General features: G+C 40.1%; 1 protein-coding gene across 1 annotated transcript in view; it reads right to left on the bottom strand.

Moving 5' to 3' along the window:
* LOC120413418 (sodium- and chloride-dependent neutral and basic amino acid transporter B(0+)) overlaps window positions 1–25,857 on the bottom strand; it is a 205,739-nt gene that overhangs the window by 125,688 nt on the left and 54,194 nt on the right. Inside the window, exons 2-3 of the mRNA XM_039574232.2 lie at window positions 13,486–13,876; window positions 931–1,449 (exon numbers count right to left, since the gene is read on the bottom strand). Coding sequence (XP_039430166.1) covers window positions 931–1,449; window positions 13,486–13,515 — 549 coding nt within the window. The 5' untranslated portion in view covers window positions 13,516–13,876. The remainder of the gene's footprint in view (window positions 1–930; window positions 1,450–13,485; window positions 13,877–25,857) is intronic.

The raw sequence follows: 25,857 nt of genomic DNA, 5'->3' as shown, positions 1-25,857 counted from the left end.
CAAAAGATGGTATAATCAAGAATAAAAATGTGTTTTTTTTATTTTTGTGCAATTCAATTTCTTAGTGCAATTACTTTTCCTGATTGTTTCTTATCAATTCCAAAAATATTGTTTTCTTATTTTTTTAAGTTTTGATAGCATTTTTTGTAGAAAAAGCTGCCAAAACTATTCAGACGGTAGTGTCGATTCGGCCAAGGTATGCAAAATTGCCTATTTGGTATTAAATGCTCATATAACCAGAATGTCTTCGGGATCGAAACACAGAAAAAAACTTGGTTCAAACGATATCAAATGATTATTAATTGAAAGTTACATTCAACATAAACACCTGCAACTTGAATCATGCTGAAAGGTTGTTAACACGTTCTTTTTGTAAAATCCGATTTTCGATTTATTTTTTGAGAGTGGCTCGCATATCTGAAAAATAGTCTCAAACGTGTTGATTAAAGCCATTTTTGGAACAAGCATTACATTGCTTACAAATCGTTACATTCATTTTTAATTAAAAATGTTCCTAAGAATGTGTGGCAAAACGAGCAAAATATTGCTAAAGTCTTAATTTAATGCTACTAATTGCTCTCTTTAGTGCCAAAACAGCAATGCTATTCTATAGTCATAAGCCGCACCTCATAATGAGGAAGTATTAAAACACAGACGAGATTGTCTCCCTCAACTGCTGCTCCACGAACAATTACACGAGTTGTCGTATCTCACTGCCAACATTATCTTAATCACCATCCAACCACCCCAGCCATTTGACGTAACCCCCCGTCGGTCTGCCACACTAGTGGCACAGTTCCTCAGAGATGACAATCCCTTACTGAAACAGTGATGCCATCTTTCTCAACGGCGGTGGCCGCAAAAACAACGCTCATTATCACGTCGATTTCAAGATGATAAGACACAAAAAGGTGCAAGCAGATGACTAACCTGTTTGTTTGACTGATCATCGCTTTCGGCGACGTTGACGTTGTTTTGCGAGCTGATCTTGGTCGACAGCAGCTTCACCGTCGAGCCGTTGTGCATGACACTGGAGTTGTTGGCGTTGGTCGGGGACGACAGGTACCGCAGATCGTTGGCCGTCGGAATTCCGGCCGTGGTCGTGGCGTTATTGTCGCTGCCACTTCCGCTGCGGTTGCCGTTGGCCGCGATCGTGTTGTTAGTCGTGTAGTTGTTGAACGCCGCGTGGGTCGTCCAGATCGGTGTCGAACCGGACGGGATGAACCCACCGCCGCCGGTGGCGCCAGCGTGGGCCTTCCGGTGGTGAGCCCGGTCGATCGTCAACGTTTGGCCGCCCGGCTTGACGATCAGTCCGTTACCCAGGACGGTGGCGCCGGCACCACCCTCGGACTTTTTGCGCTCCGACGCGAACGAAATGGTGCCATCGGAGAACCGGTGAAAGGTCAGGTTCTCGTCCGACAGGAAGGACATTGATGTGACGCTGGAAATCTGCAAAAGAGAAAGAGATACAAATTTATTGGAATTAAGATAAAGAATTAAGAACTATAAAAATATCTGGAATGATCAGGTTTAAGTAGAATATTCTAGAAAACACTTTTCCCGAAGAGAGCAAGTTGAATTGTTGAACCGACTCGGTCGCAGCGATGCCACGTGTCAGACAGCTATCAAAAGAGCTGCAAATTGATGTAAATTTAGTGTTTCTATCCTCATTTTTTTATGATCGATGTCATTTTGTGTTTTTTTTTTTTGAAATTAAATATGTCTTTATTGAACTTTCTTATAATAATTACATTTCATTTACATTCTAAGTGGTATGGCTACATGCTCTTCATCTTTGTTATATTTTTCGTTTTCTTATTAACTGTTCACATCCATTTATTTACTTCAAATTGTTTTACATTTTTGCATTGAATCGAATACATTTGGGTAAAAAAGAAAAAAAAATCACTTTAACAACTAATCCTAACATAAAACTAAAAAAGCAAATTCATTGAAATATTCAAAATCATTAGAACGAGTAAACTACGAACTGTATTTTAAGATAAATCCTCCAAGCGTTCTTACTTGTTCCGCACGAGTTTTGCAACCACGCAGTGTTGTTGTCATCTCGATGAAAATGTTCATAAGTTCTTGTGGTGAAAACAGGTCACTACTGCCTTCATCCGTTGATGCTGGTTGGTTTTCCCTCGGTTGCTGACTGAAGCCAGGAGGTGTTGTATTCTCTGCAACTTTTTGCCGCTGATTCAACGGCAATGGCTGCAGATTTGGAACCACTCGAACAGATCCTGCTCCAGGTGACGCCAAAGCAGGAAAATCCACGTCCGTGAATGCTGGTGGTGTTTTGCGACGATTTGGTTGGTGCCTCGTCGTCGCTTGCTGCCGAATTTTTACAAACTCAGCACGTTTTGGGCAGCCTCGATTCTTGGTCGAATGGTCGCCGCCGCAATTGAAGCATTTCGCTTCGATGTTCTCGTTGATTGTTTCGCAAGCTTGAGTTTTGTGCTCACCTCCGCAGGTTGCACAACGACTCTTGATGAAACAGTTCCTTCCACCATGTCCAAACTGCAAGCAGTTCGAACATTGCGTCACGTCACGGTGCACTGGGCGATAACGTTCCCAAGTCACGATGATGTTGAAAATTGCCCGAACTGCTTTCAGCTCAGACGGCGATGTCGATCCTTTCTCGAGATGAACCAGGTACAGTTGATCACGATACTTGATGTCCTTGTTGTGTCTCGTCATCTTGAAGACTTCGATCACGTTCAACTTAAGAGTTTTGAGCTCTTCTTTCAGCACACTCACATCCATGTCGTACAGGCCTCGGAGGACCTGTTTCATGGGGCGTTTACCTGGATCGTCATGGCTGTAGTATTCAATCTTGGTGTTGTTCAGGAAATCCCGAACGTATTTGTAATCCTTTCTGGTAGGTAGCAGAATTTTGAGTCCATCAGCACACAAGCGAATGGAAGCTCGTAAAGCACCAGATTTGATAAACCCGGTCAGCCACTTTCGCACCGAATCCGATGACGGTGTTTTCACAAAAATGGGTGGCAACTTTTCCCGTCGTTCAAATTCTTCCTTCTCGCTTACGTCCACAGGGAGGGTAGCGAACTGGTTTCCAGACGAATTTTGAGCGTCCTTGCTCAAACTGCCTGGCTTTGCAGGTAGCGCTTCGGCATTCTTTAGCTTCTTCAAATCTGCCGATCCTGCTGGTGAGGACCGCCTCTTTTTCTTGCCGTGAGGCATTTTTTGCACTTTTTAGCACTTTTTTGGTTTGTGAGGGACGCACGTCTGACTCGCTTCTCTGCTGATCGCAGACTGTCATTTTGTGTTCATTCTTCTTAATTTAAGAATCTTAAATAAAATGTGAAGTTCAAGATATGTGGGAACCAAAATCGTTTTGTTTCGATCCAAAATACATCCGTTTATCAGAAATAAATGCAATTGGTATTTAACAATTTGAAAGGAAATCAATAAACTTTAGTTGTTCAGTTTACAAACCTATTCAAGCGCGTAAAGAAACACATGCTCCGCTAACAAGCCATATCAAACCCATAGGTTATTGAATTTACGAACATTTCTCCATGTTATCCCAGTTTCCGCTGTGCGGGTGCCGGCAAACATTGTGTGTGTGTGCCTCTGGGCAGTACAACGAAAAACGTGTTCCAGTTGCTTCTGTTCAATGAACAGCTCGGTTGTGCGAAACTTTCTTACTCACGCTGCTGAGTTATGATCCAAATCGTCGCAAAAAGGTGCACTTTCCTAGAGCTGGCCAAGCTGGGCTTCGAATGCAGGAAGTTATTGCACTTTCAACAAGGGAAATTCGTGAGGGTACGTACACACTTTTTTAGGGACATCAACTTCCTTCCAGGACTAACAAGAACGAAATGCTGTTCTAAGAGCAACAAAATGCATCTACAATATTGAACTTCACATACGGAGAAAGAGTATGATTGTTATCGATGATGCGGTTACGGGAATTTACAAGCTGTGTAATAGTTAGAAGTGCACTTGAGTTGCTACTTTTCTGTCGCCGGATTGATTGCAGTTCCATTGAGACCGTGTTATTACGTTGATGAAGTTATGAAAGCACTTGAAAAGCAGCAATTTTAAACTGTTCAAGTGTAAATATTTATTTTTATCTTTTTTTATTTCGTAGTTTGTTTTTCTATATATATATGGCTTCAGGTTTAAAAGAATTTGTATTATCAAAAAGTGTATAAGGATCTGTCATAACCAGCGATGAAATAATCATCATCAAAAGAAAATCTTTGGACGTTCATCAAGAGAAAAAATCCGAACGGAGCATGGCTCTCCTCTCTCGCGCACGAAAGATCGGTAAAAGGAATTTAAAAAAATTATCATCTTGATTATTCGGCGGAACATCTTTTTCACTACTACACTTGCAAGTATAACGTTACACGTCGAAAAATGACCTGTCTCATTTTTTAGATAGGCAATATGTGTAAACAAAGTGAATTTAATGATTTTCAGTGGTGCTGACAAGGAAATTCACAAAAAATCATCAGCAGATTGATTTTCTTGGCGAATTTCGGGAGCGATTTTCTTTTACGTGATTCGCCTCCTCTCTCTTTCGCTGATTATGATAGATCGCAAACGAAAATGATTGTTTTGCGATTATTCAATCCCTGGTCAAAACATAAAAATCGATAAAATTTGGTTTTCTTCATCCCACTGTAAAACGACTTCTCAAGTCTTCATTAAACTAATGCAAATGTAGTCGATATCACAAAATTAAGTGGAACATAGGTTTTCTGAAAAAAAAAATGTGACGGTTTGGCACAATTCTGAGGTTTTGGATGCAGATTCGGGTATCACAATTTTTGAATTTAGTTGGGGTGGTCCATACAAATTTCAAAAATATAATATATTTATCGATCTTCCCTAACAAATACAACCTGGTGCATAACATTTGGCTTGCGCAATGTCGATATATTTTAGCTTTAAAATTGCTTTTTTAAATTTAACATTGCTTAAACTTTTGACCAATAAGTCCAAAGCCAATTTTCCATAGCGAGTATGAAAGTATTAAAAAGGCTTCTAACATCACTTTTCTATAAAACTTACCCTTGAAATGCAACGTTAAAAACTGATTTTTGAGGGATTCGTATGCGTTTGCATTGTTAGTCGAGGATAGCGTAAATTGCTAGTTAAAATGTCGGTGTCTTCGAAAAAGTTGTTCAGACATGCATGCCCTAAACTTCCTTTTAGAGAAAAAATCCCTAAAATATTTTATCAAAAAATTATTTGAAATACCCATAAACCACGTGACCTAAAAATTTGGAATTTTATGAGCATGAGCATTTTAAAATGATTTAAATATTGCAAAATTATGCTTATTCATGCGTTTTGTTTTTAATAGAAGCCATGGGAAAACGGTTCGAATGCTGCGGCGGGCGTTCTTAAATTCTTTGTGTAAATATGGGTATTCGGCGCCGTCGCTCCGTGCCATACTTTCATAAACTTAGGAGCCCAGTCCTTGTAGATAAAAAAGAAGACACTAGTGGTTGGTACTAGCAATGGTGGCCGACAGCTAAAAAGTCAACTTCTTTTTTTAGGGGAAAACAACACTGCTCTGATCAAATCGGCAACATATTTTGGTAAAGACTTGTAGAATAGGTCATATGTGCTTGACGGAAGGAAATTTTAAAATGTTTTCAAAAAAATATAAACATTCGCATGTTTTTTATTCATAGAAAATAATGGATGATTTTCGATTTTTACCTTTTTCCATTTCAATTTCAATATCTGGCTTTGTAATGCACTCTAGGACCAAGCTATGTTGCTTTTTTGGTTCGTTCATACAAGTTTGACATAAGTTTTCTAGTGAGGAGTTAAATTTTTGAGATCCATTGAATTATCTGTGAGTTGGTTGTGAAAATAAATTGTACTAAAAATCATTTTGGGAAACTACACCCACCATGAGACCCAACTTCTAACCTCATATCGCACACCAAGTGGTTGCTCCACCCCCAGTCTACTTAAACACCCGCTCCAGCAACGCGAATTGAAGTCATTCACACAAGCACGCAGAGAAGGAATTTTCCAGGTGTAAATTTCAAAACACTTTTGTTTTGGCCCCCGCCTGCAGGTGTAGCGCACAGATATGAAGCAAAGCGCCTGTCCAACAGGTGGTGTTTCATGGTGTGTGAGAACGAAAACACGTGTTTCTATACGTACAGCCGATGTTTATATATTTTTTTCTGAATAAAATAAACCCCATTCAGCTGACCATGCAAACGCGAAAGATTCACTTTCATTTGCTGCCCAGCGAGAGATCATCGCCGAGCAAACATCTGTTTCGAGTGGGTATTGAAACCATTTTTGGTCCATCAATTACTCGACGAAATAAAAAAGGGCGTTTCTCACTTAGGCATGAGCATTAGTTGATTTGGAAATTTTATGTAACATTCTGTGAACGACCAGTTGAACTTTTCTTGGAAAGGGCGAACCCTCCCGAGAAGCTCTCTCACACTCCGAATCTGGGTTATACCCACTGCCCTGAACCGACTAACGTAGACGCCTAGCAGCAGCAACTATACTCTTCATCTTCGGGGAGCCCCGAGTCGTACGACAATTGCTCATTATCTCTGTAGGTCGCCAGCGTCGCCGTGGCAAAGTGGCAGTTGCATAAGCCCTTGGAACTTCAAAACTTGGCGGCAGGTCAAATTAGGCGCCCAAAACTCGTCATCATCGCGTCCCGGTTGTGGGCTTAGATTTCGGTTGATTTGGCAGATTGGCACTTTTCAATTTGATCGCGCTCTCACGGTGACGTCCATCAACGCCGCAATGCGATTTGAGGGCCCCAGGGTAAGAAGATACGACGATGCGTTGATCGAAGTCTCGATGGGATCCGTGAAGATTGTTTACTCATCGTACATCGGTACAACGGCACTGATCGTAGTCATTGAACATTGGCTATGTAATCAAGCGTTGGTAACAGACTCTTGAAGGTGGATTTTTTTTAGAGGAGGGTGCTTGAGGATGGACTCGGCTTCTGAAACACAAATACCTGCAAATAGTATGTTTATGTGGTTTAAGAAATACGTGTTACGCATCAAGAGATCATGTAACAATTTTTAAAAAATAATACATGCTACACACCAAGCAACATTCTTTTGCGCATTCAAATACCATGGACCACAAAAAAGGTACCCAAAATCAGGACATTTTTTTTCATAATAATAAGTGATGACCAAATAGTTTTTTTTTCCAAAAATTGTATGAACAATCAATCCAAATGTACCCCGTCCCACATTTCCAGGGAAAATTCAAATTGCACGTAATTCTGGAAACATCATGGATTGGAAGTGCACCTGCGCTACTTCTATTTACGACTTGGCTACGATAGCTTCGAAAGAGTAGACGTGACGTGCGCGCTAAAGGCAACGTTGCTTGCCTCGAGTTTTTTGACGGATGGAGGTGGAAGAGACCTCCGAGGCGGACGATTTCCAACTCATCCCGGAAATCGGAAGCGGAAGAAGTCTCTTGAGGTCACCGGAGCTATCGTCGGAGAAGAAAAAGTGGAGCAGAATCTGCTCAACAACAACAAGTTCAGCCCGCTAGCGGAAAACAAAAACAACAACAATGTCAGCCCAGCAGGAGGAGGAGACGTCCCGGCGGTTCCACCACTCGGCCAGTCGCCCACGGCCGAAGAAGCGAACGATATCACCGGGTCGTTGTTCGTGGTTTACCTGATCAACTGAAACCGGATGAGGTCAAGTACCTGCTGAAGAGGGATCTCAAGCTGGACGCGCTGGAGGTGCATGTCATCAAGCGGAAGGAAAAGTCCACCGTGGACGAAACTCCGTACATTGTGGTCTTCCCCAAGGGATACACCAATCTGAAGAAGCTCTCTGCAATGAAAGTTGTGGCAAGCACTATCATCCGGTGGGAGGCCTACCGGAACAAGCGGCCGAACGTGACCCAGTGCAGGAACTGCTTGCAGCTGGGTCATGGAACCAGGAACTGTCACCTCAAGGGGAGGTGCAACAACTGTGGGGGTCCCCACAAGACGGACGAGTGCAAAGTCCAAGAAGCAGAGTCGAAGCGGTGTGCCAACTGCAATGGAGCTCACGAAGCCACGGACCGCAGCTGCCCCAAGCGTGCGGACTTCATCCAGAGGCGCCAGCAGGCGTCGAAACCTAAACCGCCGGCAAGGAAGGCGGAGAAGCAGAGTCCAGCAGTTCCGGCGTTCACGCCGGCGGAGTTCCCTCCGCTGCCGGGCGCAGTTCCGGACGGAAAATCGAAGGATCGCCCTCGCCCCGCAGGAAAAAGCCAAGGAAGCAGTGGCTCCCGAGACGGTGGAGCCACGAAGGAGGAAGCCGGGGAGGTGCTCTACAGTTCGGCTGAGCTGTGGGGCATTTTCTCCGAGTACATCGGCAGGTTCAAGACCTGCAAGACCCGCTTGGACCAAGTAACCCTCGTCAGTTACATGATCTCCAAGTATGGAGTTTAAGGAGTTGTTTTTTTTTTTTGTTATATATTAGTTATTTAAAGATCCTCGGTCCCAACCTGGTCACAGCACCTAAAAGGACCTAATAAAAATAAGTTATGAATAAAAAAATACTTCTATTTACAAGGTGGCTCATGTAACAAATCAATCTTTATGTAAGACTTGTGGATAAATTCAGAGCCCCCAAAATCTTTTTTTTTTTTTTAGAAGTAATAGTTCGTTGTGTCACATAAATGTTTGTTTGTTTATTTGAAATCATCTGACCCGGTGGTCTCAATGAAGTTTGGTTACTTAAAACTAATAAGAAGTTTACAAACATAAATTGTGTCACATAAATGCGTTGAATACTGAATGTTGTTTAACATCTTCCTATAGCTAAACACTACTCATTATTCATGTCTGATAAAACCTGGCCCAGGTAGTCTGAGACCAACCATTTAATGAATAAAACCATACATCAAAATCTATTAACGACGATTAAAAAAAATAGGAGCGGAAATAGAATTTGAGCCATATTTTCTTTAAAATTTTAAATCTTTTCTTTTCTAGTATCCATAACTCAATATTGATTCACGAGCTTCATTCCGAACAGTCCGTACCCTCCCTTAATGTAGTTTTTCCCCTAAACTTGGCTTTCTGTTGTTTTCCTCAAGCCGTCCCACGTGTCGAGCCCACGAAGAGTGGTGGCACGTGCGGGTGGTCAATATGGATATGAGCTATGCGCCCTTCAGGCCAAACATCAAAACATGCTTTGCTTTTTTTTTCTTCTTTTTGTTTTTGCTTTTGTTGAGTTTTTGTTCCGGTGAGCTTCCGCAAATTGTAAACGTCAAAAACAACAAAATAAAGGTCTTCTATCATATTTGGTGGTAGTCATCATTATTGTTGATGCTGACTTACAAATTCATTTTATGGACTGAATTCAATTTATTGAATTTTATCAAATAAAAGGTATATCAATAGTATTTATAGAAAATAACATTTTAAATTGTTATTTTGGTAAAATATCTCAACAAAAATGGCAATTTCATTACTTTGTTCGACAAAGGCTCGAGGTTCGATTCATTTGATTTGGCCTCTCACCTCTCAGCCTATAAATTTCGCACTTGCTTTCTAATCGAAACATCACTATTTTATGTGGAAAGGTGAACAGACCGTGCTGAAGGTGTAGAAGCGCGCAGATTGGGGCCGAAGGTCGTAATCGGCGATCGGCATCAAAAATAATGGCGGGGATTCGAGGCTTTTCGGCACACACGCTATAAATAACCTTGAACTTGGCCCGTGTACGAGGTGAAGAAGGTTGATGCGGAATTCAGAAATACACTCTGATAGAAAATCACTGAAAATCGATGTGAAATATCAACATTCGATTTCATTTTCAACTTATTCAACAAATTGTTTTAAATTTCAATTAACAAGACCGAGCTTAAATAAATACTTAAACACAGCAATCAACATGCAGAAGAAGTACTTATTGTTTTTTCTACGGTTAGAAACTTTTACGGCTACAGTAAAGTTTACAACATTTCGCTCAATGTATTTAACCCGTTTTTAATTGATTACAGCTCATAAAATAAAAATGAAATCAAACCCACAGCCATTAAAAAACAGTACGACACCTTTCTCTCTGGTTCAACCCAGTCCATTGAAGAGGAAAAACATTTCCAACAAGCAACAAAAACAACAACCCATCCAGCGAAGCCCACACATTCCAGTGGCGTGACTTATAAATAAAACAAATCAAAAATGGGTCCCCACAACGCGGACAGCAACACAATCGACGATGATTCTGGTCGACCGATAACCGAGTAGTACTTAAAAAAAAACATTGCCATGTTTCATTTTGCTTCGACGGAACTGCGGCAAAGCGATAATTGCGAAAACGTGCTGCTCGAGGAACGTATATCGAACTTTAGTGACTTGAACTTGAAACATCGAAAACAAAACCTTCGCGCATGGGATTCCCTGCACGGAATCGATGTCATCAGATTTTTTGATACGTATACGTTTTAATATGTTTTCTAACGGAATTGACATGACCTCAACTTTCTTCCCAGAAGAAGTCTCATGTTTCCAAATCTTTTGAAATTGCATTTTGGCCTACACAGAAAAAAAAAGTTGAATTTTGGAATGTTGAAAATTTGGTAGGTTGAATATTACCTCTTTATTTGTGTAATATTACATAAAAAATTGTAAAAATGTGAACCTGTTGAATATTTACAAAAACTGATGAAAATTCATCATTTTCTGGGGTAAAATTTATCATTTATTTTGCCACAAAATCTGTCACCATTTCCTGATGAATATTACCATCATTTTTTTTTCTGTGTATATATGAAATTTAATTAAAATGTTAAGCAATCCATCTGAAATTTTAAATATTAGAACTTTTTGTTTGTTAAAAGAAGTTCGTTGAAAAGTTTGTGAACATACCAAACATCTCTCCATCTCAGATATCATATTTTCAATGTAAAAAGAAAGTCTTGGGCCGACAATTACCGACAGCTGTTTGATTGTATTGCAAAAAAAAAATCTCAACAGAACGAGGATTGTACCAACATTTTCATGGTTGCTGATCCGACACGCTACCACTGCGCCATGGACCGCTTGATGACAAGAGAAGGACAGAGCACCAACATATTCTTCTCTCAGAAGTGTTGCTCGGGGACGCGCCGTGTATTGGTTTTATTACTTAATATTATTTTTTTCCACTATTCTCACATCCAAATCTTAATTTCCGGATTATTTTTTTTTCAATTTCGGGAAAACCGGGTCAAAATATTAAAAAAAACAACATTCGGGAATTCCCGGTTTCGCAAAATTCCCGGGAATTTCGTTACGAAAAATCCCGGAATAAAAGCACGAATTATTAGGCTTGATTTAAATTTTTTGGAAATATTTCAATTTTCAATATGAAGTCTAAAGTGGATTCTTTTTGTTTCTGATGTATTTTTACCAGTCTTCCCGAAACGCACGCACGCCGTACACGCCGTACAAGTTTTCAGTGCAGATGAACCTCAAACACATCAAGCTACCATGTTCGAGTTCTCCCCGCACGGCGCACTCAAGTTTACACGCGGTTTAAACACGGGGTGCACACCTCGGGTACAACGCCGTGCGAGCGAAGAGCGTATAAAGAGACGAAAAAAATGACTGCTTCTCATTCTCTCTGTGGCAAACACTGTAGTGTGACTGCAGCGGAGAATGAAACACCACTTTACAGCAGAGGGAGCGTGAGAGAACTATTTTTGTCTCTTTTCTGCGTCGTCGGCCTGCACGGGGTTTGTACCCGAGGTGCAAGGTTCGGTTTAAACTTGAGGTTCGTGTACGGGTACAGCCTGTACACGGCAGAGTTTAGGTTTGCTTGTACGCGTGCACACGCGGTGCTGGTGTTTGATCGAGTACAGAAAACAGAGAACGCGGTTGGACGCGGTGCACGGGGATCACTGATTTTTACATTTATAGTTTTTACTTTTTTTAGAGTCACTTCAATTATTTACTTATTTTCACATTTTCTGCTATAGAATGATGCCATTATCATTTAAATTGTATTTTAACTTATTTTAACTCAAAATATAAGAAAGCTAATTAAAAACACAGCCAAAGTATAACCCTGAAAAAAAATTATTTTTCAAATATTCAAAAAAAAAATAAAATTTTCTTTCAAATGCTTTATAAGCATCAACACTTGGTTGAAAAATAGTTTATGACAAATTTTCAGATCGAAGCCCGCCAAAAGGGGTTGGGTTATGAAGGGTTAACATTGAAAATTGGACTTTAAAAAGCTTAATTAAGTTCATTGAAAGTTTTATATTCTTTGCAATGCCATATCTCAGCAACTAGTCCGATTTTCAAAGTTGTAGACAAATCTCTAGTTAGGCCGTTGCAAATATTTTTCAAAGTTTATGTCCCACCCCCCCTCCAAAATTGGTCCGAAAAATCAGGGGCAACAAAAATTTTTTTCAAAAAATATCAAAATTTCAATGGAAATAGAAGTCCAATCAACTGAGAACAATCTAAAATGCCTTTTTCTGCATTGATAATCATATTTAACATGTTTGAACTCGTTTAAAAATATTTTGAACTTTTATGAAATTACAATGTACAGCACCGCAAAAACTTTTTTTTCTCGCAAAAATAAAATTTTCGTCAGTTCTTAGAAATTTTGGAAATCAACGATTTCAAAACAACTGGACACCGTGGCCTGTAATTTCAATTTTTAACTTTTTTATTTTTTGGCCCCCCCTCGACTTTGATCAGATTCGAGGGACATAAACTTCAAAAAATATTTGCAACGGCCTTATTTGAAAAAATAAAATCACAGAAATGGACAGACTTGGGCACTACCGTTATCTGGGACAAATGGGACACATGGGGCGAATTGAAACAGCTGTTTTAGCCTTGTTACTGCACAAGTTTTTGATATCAGACCAAGAACAATATAATTAGTGCATCGTTTTTCAAATTTCAAGCTTTTAGTGTCCTAAAAACTACTGTCCCTATTCAGACTGTAGTTCCAATTCGCTCCAGTTGGCGGTACTATAATAACTTTACAAATATACTATTTATGACCAGAAATCAACCCTTAAATTACTTTAATCTGAAAACCGTGCATTTTATCGGAAAAAAAAGGTAAAGCACTTTTCGATTGCAAATAACTTTTATCTTTTGAAATTGTTTTTTTTTTAATGTGAGTTACAAAATAAGTATTATTTTCAGCGCAGCATTTTTTTCTAAATCATATTTTATTAGCTGAAGACATCACATCGATCAAAAAACTCGTTCGTTTGAGATAAAATGATGTTCTAGGCAACAAAATAGTTCTAAAACGGTGTTGATTTGCAAAAAGTTCCTACCTTGCCCTTCTGCATGTGAGTCATGACACTTATGTCGATACAAACGATAAGTATTGCGAACAATTTTTAAGGTCAGTTGAAAGTGCGATAAGACGATACACATTGAACATTGTGCCCCAGTGTGCAGAAAGCAATTTCGCGCCAATTTTCGATGTTTGCACAAACAAAACCAAAATTGCACTCCGCCAAACTTACCGATTGTTTTGGTTTTTTGTTCCACTTCATCGTCGTCGTAAAGCCAGACGGAGCAGCTTTGCTTTGCTTCCGGCACAAGAGAGTGGGTGACCCGATTTTCCGGCGGGCGGGTGTCGATGTTTCGGGTTGTTTTCGCTTTTCTTCCTTTAAACCGAACAATATTGACTTATTTATATTTTTCTATTGCACTTTGTTTTCACTTTTTTGCACTTCACTCGTCGGATGATTTTCTTCTGGTGCAGCATGGGAGCACTTGCAAGCACATACAGACTCACTTTCGGGCTATTTTTTCACTGAACTAAATTTTCCACGGAGGCTCGTTCGATGCCATTTGATTCATTTGACTCTTCTCTTCCTCATGCTGATTGGTGGGTCAGTTGAAGTACACGAACTGAAAATTTGAAGAAATGAAAATCATTAATTCAACAACTGGTGAGTTTAAAAAGTAATTTTTATTGATACATTTTTGCTTTGCTCGATTGACTTAGCGTATTCGTATTATTGTAAATTTCAAGATATTCTGGTATGTTTTAAACGAAAATTTAAGGTTCTTCATTCAAAGTTGCGTCGACCACCCCAAACAGTCAGCTTCCAAGAAACTTTGGCGCCAAGCGTTACCACCTTAACTGTGACGTCCTACCGTGCAGAAATTGGTGGGAACTTTTGTCACTGACTGTATAATGCCGGGAGTCTCGCGCGGTTGTTGGATAATGTTGGCCGGGCGTGGAATTTCGCAAATAAAACGCCACCACCAACGACCGCCGGCAGACCTGCAATAGCGGAATGATCACTCTCCTCAGATTATGTTTACTGTCGTCAGCGGTGTGTTTTAGCACACGCTTGAGCAATGGGTCATGATTTAATGGAGAGCAGGTTGAAAGTGTTTTAAATGTAGGTACTTTACCCACCATAAATCAAAAATTAAGCTAGCACTTTTGTGTACAAAATCCATTAACTCATAAGAAAATACTAGCTTAAATGTTTGATTTTTTATGTAAATTTTTCAACGCTATTGAAATTTTTCCTTATAGTTCCTTTAAATTTGGCAAAGAGCAATTCTTCACCAAAACCGTATTTTATTTTATTTTTTGAATTGGCTAAAACTATTTGGGGGCCATCCCTATGACCGAAGAAGCCATTTTGTGTCATTTAGTTCACCCATACAAGACTTCATAAAATTTTGGCATATCTGTATTTACAAAAATGGTACGGAAATCTGTGTCTTTTGAAGGATGTATTCGGCAAAGTCGTAGGTGTTGATGATGACTATTTAAAAAAAAATGGTTCACGATATTTTTTATTAACCTTATTCAACAAAAAAATTCATTTCTCAAAATCCATATTTTAATTTTTTTATTTTTTTTAATGATTTGAAGCCGTTGCAAATATTTTTCAAAGTTTATGCGCCCCCCTTCAAAAATAGCCCGAAAAATCAAGTGACAAAAAAATATTTTAAGAACAGCTTGAATATTTCAATGGAAAAAGAAGTCTAATCAACTGAGAACAATCTAAAATATCTTATTCTTTATTGATAATCATAATCGTTTAAAAATAATTTGAACTTTTATGAAATTACAATGCACAGCACCGCAATAACTTTTTTTTCTCGCAAAAATATAACTTTCGTCAATACTTAGAAATTTTGGATACTTATGATTGCAAAACAACCGGACAGGTGTATAATGCATTTTAAAACACTTTTTCCATGCAAATGTTAAACTCGTAGCCCCCCCTCCCCCTTGACCTTGTTCAGAGTCGAGGGACATAAACTTCAAAAAATATTTGCAACGGCCTAAGGAAAAAAAACTCAACTTTTGAGCCAAAGAAAAGTAAAGAGTAATGATTTAATTTATGGAAATTTTACTCAAAAAATTATATCAAATTTGCAATCGAAAAGTACTCAACAGATTTTTTGATAAAGTACACCAAGATAGAGCCACTTAAAGTTAAATTTAAGCAGAAAAAATCCTGTTTTTAATATTTTTAAAATAGTGTTCATGATTATCCTTTCCTGAAAGTATTTTTTTTCGAAAAGAAAGAGAATTTTCAATATTTTGCCCATTATACATTGAAGTTTAGACCTCTGGTTGATGGAATACAAAAAATCTTCGAAGATTTGCTTAGAAGTGTTTTGAAACTCACCTAAATCTTATTACGAATCATTGCAAGTATTATTTCGTGTTTTTGATAGGTACATGGAAAATTCTCCGCCAACTCACACAAAACAAAAAAAGGAAAAAGTTGCCCAGGCCCTATTCGATTTTGGTAAAACTATGTCCTAAAGGGTAATTTTTCTCACTAATCACGAATCCGAGCTCCAACTTTCGATAACTCGTGACGGATGAGCGGTACGACCCCTTCAGTTTTTGAATATTCAAAAAAAGCGTGTTTTTCAATCATTTGCTGGGAAATTCAATGTACTTTTCGAATCTGCAATGACTTAGAATAGTAGTTTATGCAACAAGTTGCAAAAAGAGGATTTTTTCAGCACGAGTCGTACATTTATCCAACGAGGTTCACCGAGTTGGATAAATACGACGAGTGCTGAAAAAATCAAGTTTTGCAACGAGTTCCATACAACATTTTTTGCAATTTCGAAAAACACCCATTGAGTGAAATTTTAAGTCGAATTTTCATGTATTTTGTCAATAAATCGTTTAAATCAAAAAAATGTTGAAAAGTGTTACTTTTCGAAACAAGTGCTGAAAAGTTCAACTTTTTATTTTGTCGTTCGTGTCAATCGGTGATCTTGAACGGCCATGAGCAATGACGATTAACTTTTTCGGGGCAACTGCTGTGTGAGATGGTGGAAGCTTCGTCAGACTTTTTTTTCGGAGTTATTGGAGGTCGGAAGGAGATTCGCTTCTCCTGAGGACACCGTGAGTGATTTTGCTTGTTCGCGTCCAACCACCTCCTTTTTTTTTATTCATGAAATTGTTTATTTAGGTCCCCTTAGCTGTAAGTAAACTGGTTCGGACCGGGTTTTACTTGTAATTTACATTTTAACTTAAGGCTATAGTAAATTAACAGTTTAATCAAAAGAGATAATGGCATTAAGCGCCGAGTTCTCGCTGAGTATCTTGCCGAGTTCTTTGAAAAAGGGGATCAGAGGTTCCAGCAGGGTTCTTGTTGATACGCTCACTGCCGACAACACCGCTTCCAACAAAAGCGAAAACGGAATCCTGTTGTCTTTACCATGGTCCTTCTGAGGCACGACTGCTGCTGGGTTGGTTGGATCTTTTGGCGATGTTTTTGTTGAGCTCACCCCCGGGAACGCTTTGTTGAACTTTTCCGAACCTGGCTGTGGAAGGGTGCTGCTCCGAGACTTGTCACTGTTGCTCTTTTTCTTTGTTTTTCTCTTCCTTTTGGAGGTTCCGCCTTTTGCGTTGATTATCAGCTCATCTTCAGTTCCGTCCTCAGATGAATCATCCTCTTCCTCTGAAAGGACGGAAAAGGGGTTCTCGCTGCCGGCACTCGTCGTGACCGTCTTCAACATATCTGCGAATGAGCGCTTCGACCGCCTCTCCAGTTCGCGTTTCAACTTGTCCTCGCGCGTCTTGTATTTGGGACAAGAACGAACTTCGTGGGGTTGTCCTCCACAGAGCAGGCACTTCTCTACCTCTTTCTGGCACTGCTCGTCCGGATGTTTCTCTCCGCATTTGCCACAGACCGTCTTGTTGCTGCAGAACGCCTTTGTATGTCCCAGCTTTTTGCAGTTAGAGCAACTCATAACGCGCGGGCGGTACATGCGCACCGGAAGACGGAGTATGTTGTCCACCACCAGGTAATCTGGTAGAGCTGTCCCCGCAAACGTCACTCGGTACGAGCTCGATGGGACAAAGCGTTTGGACGCGCCCTCACCTTCGGCCGTACCCATCTGTCGAGCCTCGATGACCGGAATTGTTGGTAAACTCCTCCTCTTGAAGTGGCCTACCGCCGTCAACACCTGCTGCACCGTCAGTCCGTTTTCGCTCACTACGCCGTCGATCTCCACGGAACGCGCCGGAATCCAGACCCGGTATTCAATGCAGAACCGCGGATCGCAGACGATTGCGTTGGCTTCCTTCGGGTTGTTGACAGTAGCGCGGAGCTTGTTCTGGTGGAGTTTGGTGACATCCGTTACTCCGGGGTAGTGTTTCCACAGATCCTCCGAAATCCGCATTGTCTGCAGTGGCTTGTGCTTCGGCCGAAAGAAAACCTGCCACCTCTCCCCGGGAGCGTCCTGGTACTTACGCACGCGCGGGGTTGGTGGATCCGGTTTCAACGAATTCTCCACCTCCTTGTCCGTCAACGGCTGCTTCTCCTCCTGAAACCTCCTCCTGAAAGACGACCGCTCACTGCAAGAGCTGATGAGAGAGTGTGAACCACCTGGCCCTTCATACGGCAGTAAATTGAAGATGCTCCCTTTAAGTCTGAGCCACTGTAGCTCTAGGCAACCGCTACATTGGTCATCCTTGTGGCCCTGTTGGTTATCACATCAAATCAAAATCAAAAACTGCTGTGTGAGATGGTGGAGAATTACCCACATCAGATCGATGTCATGTTGTTTAAGCTCGTTCGTGGTCTGGACTATGATTCTAACAAGCTACTTTTGATAACATTTAAAAGCTTTTGGCGAATGTAGCTGCCATTTTTTTTATGAATCTCTGCATCACAGTCAATTGATAAAAAAAATCATTGTTCAGTAATTTTTTTTTTTTGAGGATTGGAAGTGAGTTTTTATTAATCATCAATATCAACAAATATTTTAAAAGCACCTAATGAAAACTCAACACATTGAAACGTCAGCATTTTTTAACGTTTAATGGCACAGCAATAAGTACAGTGTACACCACGATGATTTTCGTAGAGGCACTACTCGCATGACCAGTACTTTTACTAGCACTATTGCAATTAACTTTGCAGAACATTAAATTGAAGATTCATTCAGTGCTTTTGTTAAATAATGCAAACTATGCAAAATAATGAAATAATATGAATATTATATTTTTGATTCGATTAATTTATGTAATCTAGAAAACGCAATCGTTGTTATTTTTCAAGACATAATGCAACAACACTGAACATTTTACGCACATTTCCTAAAAGCATCAGAACATTCTCACTCCCTCTCTTCTGAAATCTCCAAGCTCACAAGAAGCGCCAACTCTTTTGTCGGATTTACCAGCAATAACTCCATCATACTTATGCAGATGAATTGCGTTTGTGTGTGCAGCATGTTCGAGATTAATTAAGCACTTGTTAGCTTGAAATGGCTGCTCTCCTCCTTCCTTCTCCACCACCCACTTTGCATAAGCTTTGTACAACGCGTCTAAATTTATGCCACAATTAATCGCTTTTGCATTTTTTTCCATCCCGCCACCACCACTCGCATATTGTTCCTTTCGCGCGAACCAACCTCCATTTAGCATACTCTAGTAGCAGTAACCAGTGAACGAGACGAACTTGTTTAAAAAAACACACACTCTCTCACACACAGCATCGCTTAACGTCTTCTTTAGTAGCGGGGCCAGGTTGCAAGTCAGCAGCAACAATAGTGAGATGAGAAAAACTCGATGATGGTGCGAAATTGCTAGCTGGTGGCTAGAAGGAAATTCTAAGTGAAATCAGATGAGTTTGGAATCTTAGTTTGAACTGCAAAATAAAGAATTCAAATATCATGCAATTTCCTTAACAAACTCTGACTTTAGAACAGTCAAAACAGAATGGCAAAGCAATCCCATTTGATTTTTTTTCGCAATTTTAAGTAATGTTAAAAAAACATATTTCAAAGACAATTTCAGAGAAATTCTTCACTTGGCAAAAATTAACTTTAATATTTTAAATTTAGCTACATTCATCCCAACGTCTAACTTTCATAGAGAATTCTTCTTATGCCCTATGGTCTTATGGTTTATTAGAGGCAAAGGTACTCGATTTTTGCTCTTTCTCTCATTTTGCTGATGATAGCTCGTAGCCGCGTATGTCCCCTTGGTTGGTAGTTTTGTTCGTCCACGATGGCCAAGGTCACACAGCGTAGATTGATGGGAAACTTGCGTCTTGCCGCCGAATTTTTTGGCGTGACGTAGAATTTGAAAGATGGTGGCAAGGCTTAACCAGCCGGATGAGGGACGACCATGGTCCGGCTTTTATTTTTTGTTGGTGGCCGATGCTGGTTGGCTGACTGGTGAGATCTGCGAAAATAAGGATAAGAGAACGGAGATATGGAATTAATTACGGGCGGCAGTGGGGGTTTTAAAACAGCTCGTAAAAAAGTCAACAGGTTGAATTATACAGAAGGCAATTTGTTGAGTCGGCTCCTAATTCTGGAGTTTTCCAATTAATGTGACGAAAATAGAAATGAGTGGTCGGATAGTCCAAGTTGACTAATTAAATTCAACATTCATATAAATTCAAATAGTGGCGAAGTGTCTGTCCTTATTCCGCTTTTTCTCAAAGGATCCGGAACGCTGAGATATTAAAAATAAAAGCCCTGATGATGGACATTACAAGGATAGAAATCCTGTAAGCTAATCCGGTAACTCTATGATGTGAATTTTTTAAAAATCGAAATATTTCCAAAATCGTAAAAAAAAATTTCGATTTCGCTATGAACATATTAAAAATCGACAACAGTCAACAATCAACAACGTTCAAAATCGGAAAAAATACGATTTCGGAATAATTTCATTGTTGTGTCTTGGTGTTGGCCCGAGCAGGTGGAAATTACAGGAAAAGTTCAAGTTCTGTTATTGTCAGGAGGTCAGAACTTGTTATTAAAACACCCAGATTAGCTGTTATAATAACACAAAATAATAACAGAGATTTGTTCGAAAAATAACTCATTCTGTTATCCAAAATTATTTCAAGCAAATCGATAACTCAATTTGGTATTGGTAAGATACGTATGCAAACTTGGCAAACTCTCCAGAAGTAAATACAGTTGACTCTCTGGTTGTCGATCGTCGATTCCTCGATAAACCATCCTGTTTCGATAAATTCTTCAGTCCCTTCATAGCATGCTTTGTTTTTTCGTTCCACAACCTGATAAATCCGATAAATCCCGCTATCAACAGTCCAGGCAGTGGAACAGTGGGATGAAATCTGGAAAAATGGGATTGCGTATACTTTTCGGAACGCGGCTAGTCCCCAAGTCCTACCAATACTTTTCTTTTGTAAAAAAAAGGTCCTGGAAATTGATTGGAGGGCTATGGCCAAAAATCGATGAAATTATATGATGTAAAGATCCCTAAGTATTTTTCCCAATTTCATCCCTCTGTGCAGTGATTTGCTGCACATGGTAGAATTAGCTTGAAATGCTGTTTGCTGTTGTAAAATAACAACTTTCACTTATTAAGTTGTTAAAGAATGGTCTAAAAAAGTCCCTGAAAATAGTTAAGTCTAAAAAAAGCTGTCTATTGGATTACAGTCCAGACTCGATTATCCAAAGCCTCGATTATCCGAAGTTTCGATTATCCGAAGTTCGATTATCCGAAGGTTTGTATGGGGCTTCGGATAATCAAATCACGAACAAAACTTTTTTATAGTTTTTTTTTCTTTTTCTTGTTTTAAACATCAAATTCGAGTTCTGCAACCACATTTTAGTCAAATTTGAATAGTTGATTGCCTACTAAAAAATAAAATGCATTTTTTCAATATTTCAACACCACCATATTGGCCGCCATCTTGGATTTAACATTTTTAAATCACTTTAACTTAGTTTAGGGGTCATACTTAATCTCGACAATAAAAAATTAGGCATCAAAAAAAAATTTTTTTCGTGTTTCGATTATCCATAGTGAAATTTTTCCGAGGCCTTCGGATAATCGAGTCTGGACTGTATATTGAAAAATGCCGCCAAATTTTTTAAAATTTATATAAATGCTTAAAAAATTTTGATTTGTGGAAAAAACAAATCTGAAATATTGTCAAACTAATTTTCAAAAATTAGAGGGTGACGAGCGGGAATTCCCGTGATAAATTGCCCGTGAAATCGAAGATTTTAGAATCTCTCGATTCCCGGGAAATTTGATCGAGACTTTGATAATTTTTATACTTAAAATATTGGGGCAAAAAAGAGCGAGTTGTGGCGCTATAACCACGGCAAATAGTGTCCAGGGCATTCGTGGAAATACAATGTCCCATCCCAGAGGGTCCCGTAGTACCAAACCTTCTTAGCATGGTGCTCCCAACGAATACAACCAAAATCTCGGAGCGTATGGTGGTGTGTCCCCACGCTTCTTCCTCCCCTGTCGATTCAGAATTGTGTTGTTGTTCGAACACTCAGTGCTCAAACTCAACCCAATTACGAGTCATCTCTGCGATACGGCTTTACGCAGTAGGCCTGGCCGCTTTAACGCTTGTGATGTTTCAATGCATTCCGATGCAATGGCGCACTACAAATGTTAATAAATGACAAGAAGAGTGCTAGGCGTCATCTAACCTAAGGCACTCTCCAGGATCCCTTCGAAAGATTGGCTGCGCTAGGGTCTTATTAGATTAGATTAGATTAGATTAGATTAGATTAAAATATTGGGGCAAAACAATATTTAACCAATCAGAGATTACACTAACCTACACCAGAAATCACATGCAATATGTTCAAGGAACAAATCGCATTGTTTTGGAGAAAAATCATGCGGCCCTGCCTGAATATTTAAAAAAAAAATCTAAGTGTCGAGTTTCTGGAGACCAAAAAGTTCAACCAAAAATGTTTAACCAATGCTTTTCTAATTTTGTAATTCAGAAAGTATAAAATTAATCTTGTAAAACAATTTCAACACAGAAACAAAATGAACAACAGAGTCGTCTTTCGAAAGAAAACGTTCACGGTTGGTAGCAAATTTTCCAATTAGTGAAAAAAAACTAAAAACCTTAAAAAAACTAGAAGCCTCGGAGTCTGCGATCAGCAGAGCAGCGAGTCAGACGTGCGTCCCTCCAACACCAAATAAGTGCTAAAAAGTGCAAAAAATGCCTCACGGCAAGAAAAAGAGGCGGTCCTCACCAGCAGGATCGGCAGATTTGAAGAAGCTAAAGAATGCCGAAGCGCTACCTGCAAAGCCAGGCAGTTTGAGCAAGGACGCTCAAAATTAGTCTGGAAACCAGTTTGCTACCCTCCCTGTGGACGTAAGCGAGAAGGAAGAATTTGAACTACGGGAAAAGTTGCCACCCATTTTTGTGAAAACATCGTCATCGGATTCGGTGCGAAAGTGGCTGACCGGGTTTATCAAATCTGGTGCTTTACGAGCTTCCATTCGCTTGTGTGCTGATGGACTCAAAATTCTGCTACCTTCCAGAAAGGATTACAACTACGTTCGGGATTTCCTGAACAACACCAAGATTGAATACAACAGCCATGACGATCCAGGTAAACGGCCCATGAAACAGATCCTCCGAGGTCTGTACGACATGGATGTGAGTGTGCTGAAAGAAGAGCTCAAAACTCTTAAGTTGAACGTGATCGAAATCTTCAAGATGACGAGGCACAACAAGGACATCAAGTATCGTGATCAACTGTATCTGGTTCATCTCGAGAAAGGATCGACAACGCCGTTTGAGCTGAAAGCAGTTCGGGCAAATTCAAACTTCATCGTGACTTGGGAACGTTATCGTCCAGTGCAACGTGACGTGACACAATGTTCGAACTGCTTGCAGTTTGGACATGGTGGAAGGAACTGTTTCATCAAGAGTCGTTGTGCAACCTGCGGAGGTGAGCACAAAACTCAAGCTTGCGAAACAATCAACGAGAACATCGAAGCGAAATGCTTCAATTGCGGAGGCGACCATTCTATCAAGAATCGAAGCTGCCCAAAACGGGCTGAGTTTGTAAAAATTCGGCAGCATGCGACGACGAGGCACCAACCAAATCGTCGCAAAACACCACCAGCTTTCACGGACGTGGATTTTCCTGCTTTGGCGTCACCTGGAGCGGGATCTGTTCGAGTGGTTCCAAATCTGCAGCCATTGCCGTTGAATCAGCGGCAAAGAGTTGCAGAGAATACAACACCTCCTGGCTTCAGTCAGTAACCGAGGGAAAACCAACCAGCATCAACGGATGAAGGCAGTAGTGACCTGTTTTCACCACAAGAACTTCTGAACATTTTCATCGAGATGACAACAACACTGCGTGGTTGCAAAACTCGTGCGGAACAAGTAAGAACGCTTGGAGGATTTATCTTAAAATACAGTTCGTAGTTTACTCGCTCTAATGATTTTGAATATTTCAATGAATTTACATTTTTTAGTTTTAAGTTAGGATTAGTTTTTAAAGTGATTTTTTCTTTTTTACCCAAATGTATTCGATTCAATGCAAAAATGTAAAACAATTTGAAGTAAATAAACGAATGTGAACAGTTAATAATAAAACGAAAAATTAAACAAAGATGAAGAGCATTTAGCCATACCACTTAGAATGTAAATGAAATGTAATTATTATAAGAAAGTTTAATAAAGACATATTTAATTTCAAAAAAACTAGTAGCCTCTAGTAGAGCCAAGCTAAATTTTATCTATAAACAAACTAAGCAGTTTCCGATAAATGAAAAAGTAATGGTCTTTTTGTGCTTTGCATCTACATCGGCAATATTTAATCATAATTTAAGAAAAAAAAACTATCGTAAATTCACTGCCCATGTTCGCATAAATGTCCCATATGCAAAAACAGCAAGCTGAGAAAAACGCATTTGAAGTTTGTCCCACACATTAGGCAACGTGTTAAGTTTTCACGAAAAAACTGGATTTCCTCCTGATTTCTAGAAAAAGTACTGGATGTTATAGCAGGGGTGACCAAAGTATGGCCCGCGGGCCAAACGTGGCCCGCGAGGTCATCTTTTGTGGCCCGCGGACCCATTTTGAATGATCATGTAAAAATGGCCCTTTGATGCATTTTCAAGTGATTTTATAATTCTTAGAAATTAAGGTTAAGTTAAGTATGCTTATTTTGTGAACCTTTTTGGATTTTGTTAATATAAAACTAATTTTATAATCGGGATCAAAGTATGGAAAAGCCATACTTTGATCCCAATTATATGAAACAAATATTGTGTTAAAAATCTATCTTATTGTAACTATCTATCGTAACACGTGTAAATGTGATTTAAAATTTTCATCAAATATTTATCAAAATTTTATTAAAATTGGAGGAATAAATTTTGCAAAATCCTTAAGCAACTATTTATCATTAAGATTGCACATAATTTAAAAAATAATTTACACACTTTTTCAAAGTTTGTGTCACCGAAGGGGTGTATATTTAAAAATAAATAAAACAAATCTACTTAATTGACCTCCGTGTACGCACGAGTGCAAGCAGCAGTCAAGTGCTCAGTGCTCCATCGTTTTTTCGAAATTTTTCGCCGTAATTTACCGGGATTAGCCGCGAGTTTGCTCCTGCAGCATGCCAAGGGCCGGCCGTGGCCGTGGCAGTTCGAGTGCGGCCTCGAAAAACCCGCGAAGTTCGTCTACCGGCCGTGTGCAAAAAGGTAAACAACCCAACGCCGCGTCGTCCGCCATCGCGCCGGGGAGTGTGTGCGCCAAAGGATTCGACCCCAAGTTATTACACGCTAATTACCGCGTCCAGGATCGCAGCCCTATTAGGCTCCGTTCAGCTACTTCCGGCAATCCGTCGACCGATGGCGCTTCAACATCCGCCAACATTCCCACCAGTAACAAGTTCGCGAGACTGAGTGACGAGGAAAGCAACAACAACAACACCGACGGTAGCACTACCGACGACGACGACGACGATGGTCGTACACGGAAGAAAGTGATTTCGCCAAAAAAAGTAATTACTCCAAAGGAACGACGACCACCACCAATTTTCGTTTTGGACACGTTGGCGGACGATGTTGACGAGCAGCTGGAAGGCCTCGTGTACTGCCTCAAAATAGGTAAATCGTCAGTGCAAGTGTTCACATTTGACCAAAAGAACTTCGACCTGGTTGTGGAGAAATTGAAGCGTAAAAACTTCAAATTCTACACATTCGACCCCGTGCAGAAGACCGCTGTTAAGATCGTCTTGCAGGGGTACCAAGACCGCCCGACCTCCGTCCTCAAGGAGCACCTCTCGGGTGTCGGAATAACGCCGCGAGACATAAAAGTCCTCTCGCGGAAGACAACAGTCACAGGTACACACACACTGTACCTGTTGTACTTCGATCGCGGCACCGTCAAACTTCAAGACCTGCGGCGGACTAAGGCGTTGGACGGTTTTTGGGTAAACTGGCGGTTTTACTCAAAAAATCCGACGGACGCAGCGCAATGTCACCGATGCCAGAAATTCGGCCACGGCTCGCGGAACTGCAACCTCCGGCCCCGCTGCGTGAAGTGCGGTGAGTCACACCTCTCGGAGGTGTGCGCACTGCCACGAAAGGCGGACTTGGGGGAAAATGCAGA

The sequence above is a fragment of the Culex pipiens genome, chromosome 3 (assembly GCF_016801865.2).
Source record: "Culex pipiens pallens isolate TS chromosome 3, TS_CPP_V2, whole genome shotgun sequence".
Taxonomy (NCBI): Eukaryota; Metazoa; Arthropoda; class Insecta; order Diptera; family Culicidae; genus Culex; species Culex pipiens.
Note: the sequence above shows the minus strand (reverse complement) of the source record. Positions and strands in the feature narration are given on the sequence as shown.